Source organism: Monoraphidium neglectum (assembly GCF_000611645.1).
Source record: "Monoraphidium neglectum strain SAG 48.87 unplaced genomic scaffold scaffold03918, whole genome shotgun sequence".
Classification (NCBI taxonomy): domain Eukaryota; kingdom Viridiplantae; phylum Chlorophyta; class Chlorophyceae; order Sphaeropleales; family Selenastraceae; genus Monoraphidium; species Monoraphidium neglectum.
In genome coordinates this window covers 1-5,378 of record NW_014009711.1, presented here as the reverse complement: position 1 = coordinate 5,378, position 5,378 = coordinate 1, and the positions used below count along the sequence as shown (strand labels likewise).

The 5,378-nt window shown below is 63.7% G+C and overlaps 1 protein-coding gene across 1 annotated transcript; it reads right to left on the bottom strand.

Moving 5' to 3' along the window:
* Positions 1-1,393: 1,393 nt before the first annotated feature.
* MNEG_13583 (hypothetical protein) lies at positions 1,394-3,882 on the bottom strand (the record flags this gene model as incomplete). Its single annotated transcript, XM_014037945.1, has 7 exons — positions 1,394-1,690; positions 1,898-2,078; positions 2,255-2,367; positions 2,527-2,791; positions 3,040-3,209; positions 3,416-3,546; positions 3,849-3,882. The coding sequence occupies 7 exons, from the start codon at positions 3,880-3,882 to the stop codon at positions 1,394-1,396; spliced, it is 1,191 nt and encodes a 396-aa protein (XP_013893399.1).
* Between the last annotated feature and the right edge of the window lie 1,496 nt (positions 3,883-5,378).

Sequence of the window (5,378 nt, the reverse complement as noted above, 5' to 3'; positions counted from 1 at the left end):
CCCCCCGCCCGCCGCCCCTATTCAGGCCTGTCCTTCCGCCACAAGAGCCTCGCGCTCGCCTGCCTCGCAACCGAGCCGCCCGGCGGCCAGACCGACGAGGACGTGCTCTTCAGCCGCTGCGTTGAGCAGGGCATCGGGCGCGCACCGCAGAGCGGCATGCACCTCGCCGAGTTCTGCACCCAGAAGAACTTCCTAGCGAGGTCCCTGGGCGCGCACATGACGTTCAATGAGAAGTTCAACGTGACGGCACTGGGGGATTTTTTGGAGTACTGCCCCGAGGCGCGGCCGCTGCGGGACTGGGACAAGGGGGCGGCCGCGGCGGCGCCGGCGCGGGCGCGGGCGCGGGCGCGGGCGCGGGCGCTCCTGCAATTGTAGCAGGGCGCGCCCGCACGCCGGCGCGCACGTGTGGGGCAAGGGCAGGGCGCGCGGCGGCGCTGCAACTGGGGGTTTCGCGCTTTTGTGCGCGGCGGCGGCGAGCATCTCTGGAGCAGGTCGGTGTCAGCCTGCTTATCTGAGGTTGCACGCGCCCCTGCTGCCCTGCAGTCGAGGCATGGTCTGCATCAAGTGTACTGCGCTTCCAGATTTAGTTGCAATCACCTCCGCTCAGCCCAATGGTCTGACGGTAACATGTCCACCAAGATAGCAAGCACGACGCTGACCCTGACCCTGCATCATCCTCCAAAGATCAGACCTGGGCATGTGTTGCTCCAGGACGATGGCAATGCAGCGGTTGGCAGCTGTCGGGTCGTGCTGAAGGGGTGCGGCCTATGCAGGTGCCTTGCATTGCCAGGGCTGATCAACTGCCCTCCCCTCACGGTCATTGCTGCCCCGACACCCCAAAGCCTCAAGCCATGTTGAATGCCCTGTGCACTGGCTGCCCTTCCACCTATTGGTCGGTTGTTTCAGTTGGCATGCATCAGATTCGCAGCGGTGTGGTGGTGTGTATTACAACACTCGAGGGCCGTGGTATGGTGACTGGTGACTGTTTGGAAGCTCGCAGAAGCGGTGCGTTGAAACCATCCAGGGATGTGCGTGTGTTTGTGCGGGCACGGTAAGGCCGCAAGCAGACGAGAGGGGGGTGCGGCTGCGCATCAGCGCTGCCCCAGCGGCCGCCAAAGTGCAGGCGGCGCTCAAACGGTGGATATGAAGTGGAGGATGCAATGACTTATGATAGCCCGGGGGGGCAGCTGGGGGGTCGTGTTCGTGCATTGGCTAATCGCGGGGTGATTTCTCGCCTGGCAAACTCTGTTTGGAGGCGCGCTCGATGAGGCCACCCGCGCAGCCCGCTCGTGCCGCCCGGCGTTTGCCTCTGTGCGCGGCGCGAAAATCCCTCCGAATCAAGGCCCGCGCGAGGTTTTCGTCTTGGGGGTGCTCGGCGCGCGGCCGCGGCGGTTTAGACGCCCGTGCTGGAGGGCACCAGAGGCACGGTGGGCAGGACGAAGATGGTCGAGGCGCCAGCGAAGAGGGTGAGGCCGCGGGTGGTGGCGGTGGCGTTGGGGTTGGCGGAGCCCTGGACCAGCAGGTCCTGGCCGGGGGCGCTGAGGGTGATGTTGGTGTTGGTGAGGCTGGTGGAGTAGGCGGGGCCCAGCAGGCCGAGCTTCACGCCGCCAAAGGTGTTAGACCAGCTGAGGCCGCCGCCGAAGCTGGAGGGCACCTTGGAGGCCCAGTTCGAGTTGGGGGTCACGGCGTACTGCGGGGAGCGAGGACGGCGAGTGGGCAGGGGCGGGTTTGTCAGGCTTTTCAGCCGCGCGAGTCAGGGTATCCGATCCCGCCGGCAGACCGTGCTGTGGGGGCTGCAGCGCTTGCACACACGATGTTTGCCGCGTGCGGAGCACATATTCTAGGTAATCATTGCAGCAGCGACGAGGGCAGCAGGCGGCAGCGACGCGGCTCCCACCTTCAGGAGCGCCTGCTGCTGGTTCTTGGCGTTGCTGCCCTTGGTGATGACCTCGAGGCTCGTGATCGGGCCCAGGCCAGTGGTCGCAAGGGTGTTCCAGGCGGCGTCGGTGGACGCAAACAGGCTGATCGCGGTGGTCGCGACATCAAACCCAGAGGCCTTGGGGGCGGCGTTGACCCACCTGCAGGGGTGAGGACGCGCGGGCAGGGGGTGGGGCAATGAGGGCAATGATGCATGCAGGTCGACGGGTGGACTAGCATCGGAGGTTGCTGAGGAAGATGGAAATGGCAAGCAGGTCAGGCGTGCTCGCGGCACTGACTGCAATGTTTTGGTTTCTTCGCGTCGCTTTTTTCTCACTTGCTCAGGAACTTGGCAAAGGTGATGCCGGGGAAGGCGGTGGTGACCTTCTTGTTAGAGAAGGCGGCCAGGGCTTTCTTGGTGGTGTAGTACGTGTTCGGGGGGATCAGCACCTGCCAGAGTTTTTGGGGGGGTGGGGGTGGGGGAGGAGGAGAGGCACACGAGGGTGAGGATGGGCGGGGAGGAGCGCCCCTCCGGAGGGGCGCAAGGCGACGCCCGCGCGGCGCGCGACGCAGCTGCCGCCATGCACAGGCCCTGCCACGCGCGCATACCTTGTTAATCGCATGGATGACGGCCACAGGGGTGCCGCCCACGCCGGCGCCCGCGGGGATCTTGTTGATCGCGGCGTTGAGGTAGGTGGAGGTGGCCTTGTTGCCGCCGTCCAACGGGGACACGAGGTTGGTGATGCCGCTGAGCGAGAGCGAGTTGATGTTCCTGAGGCCGATCGACAGCTGGGCCGCAGGCGTGCCAGGGACGTCGACGAGGGAAGTGTTGAACACGGCGGCGGGGGCGGTCTTGGTGATGAGGTCAAACTCGCTGCGGTCGCATCGAAAAGGCGGAAGCGCGCGGGGGAGTGTGAGTCGCACATCTACTCAGTCAAAGCTGCCCGAAATAACTCGTTCGGCACAGCAACACTAGAGACCCCGCTGCGTGCGTGCGAATCTTGGCCTCCGATTGGCGGTATATCGCTGCCCCCAAACCCGCGATTCAGTCGAGCCGCCGAAAGGACTAACGGCAGTGGCCAGTGCCCGTAGTCAGGGGCGGGCGCGCGCAGTTGCACGCACCTGCCGAAGATGACGGCCGGGCCCGCCAGCTGGTGGAAGGAGAAGACGCGCTGGATGAAGGGCAGCAGCTGCGTGTTGCTGGTGATGAAAGCCGTGGGGTTCTTGGCGCAGGACCCCTTGCAGCCCAGCTGGCCCAAGAAGGAGAGGATGGCCTTGTTGGTCGGGCAGAACTGCGAGAGGACAACGGCAGTGGCGAGTCAAGGGAAGAGACCATCAAGAATGCAGTCTTGGGGTAGACACTGCAGTGCACCAGCGCGGTGTTGCAGGGGGCCGACGAGGCCGCGGCTGAGAGCGTGTCTGGCTCGACGCGGCTGCGAGGCGGCCAGCCGCGCACCGCGAGCTGCCGTGGGCGGTAGCGGTGGGAGCTGCGACTCACCCCGGTGCCGCGGATGCCGCCGAAGCCGCCGGTGGAGGCCTGGGTTGTGTTGATGAGCGTGACGCAGAGATCGATGTTGAGCTGGGCCGAGCTCAGAAGCTTGATCTCAGTGATGGCCTGCGCAGAGGCAGCTGTGGTCAAGGGGGGGGGACGACAGGGGAAGGGGTGTGAGAGCAGGCGCATGAGGCTGTTGCTCTACCGTCAGCTAGTGGCGCATGTGGCGACCCCTCCCAGGATGCATGAGCTGCTGCGGGTCAATCCCGTCGTAAGACATATGCGTGCGCTGATGGTGTTTCAGCCGCAAGGCGCTCCGCAGGTCGGAAAGTCAGCGCCACAGCCGGCCACCCGGACGCACTGGCGGGGCTGGCCGGGCTGCAGCTTTGCTACAACCTCGCTCCTCCCGGCTGCCCATGCATCCGAATTGTATGCGCACCGGTTGACAGCGCCAAGAAAGCCAGAGCGAACATGCCTAAGCGAGCCATATTGAAGTAGACGTTCCCCGTTGACGTTGTCTGTCACTGCAACGTGGTTTGATGGCTCGATAACGTTTGGGCCAAACATTCGTTTGTAAAGAAGTATTGCAAGGCTTACCCTTGAACGGAGTGGCTGGTGAGGCTGCGGGAAGACTGTGGCTCACTGGTTACCGCAGTGACAGAGAATCCTCGACAACCGCTCCTGGCAAGGTGCATGGCCCGGAAAACATGTCGGAAGTGTTATTAAATCCATGTATTATGGATTTACGGGCTCACACGCTCGGCTTCATGCGTGACCGCCAAACGGCCAGCCACGAGCTGGGCCACGGCAGTTTGAGTCGTGCCTCCTCGTTCGCGCGTGATGCAAGGCATTACCCCATTTTGGTAACATCACGATTGCTGGACCTGACCTGCCGTGCTTATTTGATTTGATGCGGATTGAGCTTGCGAAGGTCAAATGGTGATGCATGCCAACGTGACCAATGCCTCACTGCCAGAGGCCAGTTTGCAACTATTTGATACATCATCTCAGGTGCTGCGATGCCCAACTCCGTAATCTCCTGAACTCCTGCAAGCAATTGGTAGCCCCAGCTGCAGCTTTGAATTGAGCGCAGCTGTGGTCACGCCCGTTCTCGCCTTCTGCGCAGCGCACACCCACAGGCCACTGACTATTATAATACCTCAGCCCACAAGCTGTTTGGGAATTATGCGCCGCAAGGTATCTTTAACAAACCGTAACCAGCCAGCAAACGTGCAGCGCTAGTTGCACCTTTGCGCCTAGGCTGCTGCGCCGCCCCTGGCTATGCGGCCGCCGAGATCTGCGGCCCCCGACGCGTCTCTGCGCTGACCTGGCGTTTGATCTGGGACGCGCATGCAGTTCTAGCGCAACGGCACGCGTGCTTCAAGGGGACGGAGCGCCCACGACAGCGGCCACCCTGCAGCAGACACGGGCGGCGCCCGTGGCCAGTCTGCTCCGCCGCGCGTTCATGCAGCATGGCCACGATTTTGAACGACTCCGCACTCGCGCGTTTTGCCTCGTCCATGCGGCAGGCCGCGAGGGTGGCTGTTGGTCGTTTTTGGCCACATTTCGTTGGTGCCCGGCGACTCGCTGGGTGGCGGGCGGCAACGCGCCCTGCGGCTGGGAGCTGCGAGCACAGGCCACCCCTGGGCATGACGCTATGCCGGCCCCGCGCTTGGCGGCCCAGAGGCCAGCGCCGCCCCTCTGAGCAGCGCGGCGTTGAGCGCCAGCTCCAAATAATATGATAAGTTGGCATGACTCACAAAGCATCACGCACACACGCATGCGCTCACTCCGTGCACTCGTCCCGTAGCTCGCCGTCTGCCTGGCCTACCCGCTTCATTCCATACGAGCATATGCAACAAGCATTCACTTTGAGTATCAATTGCAATGCCCCCCGCCTGCCGTGCGGCCCGCTGCACCACAACGGCTGTCGGCTCTTCCCAATCCTCCCTCCCTCCCTCCCCTGCCC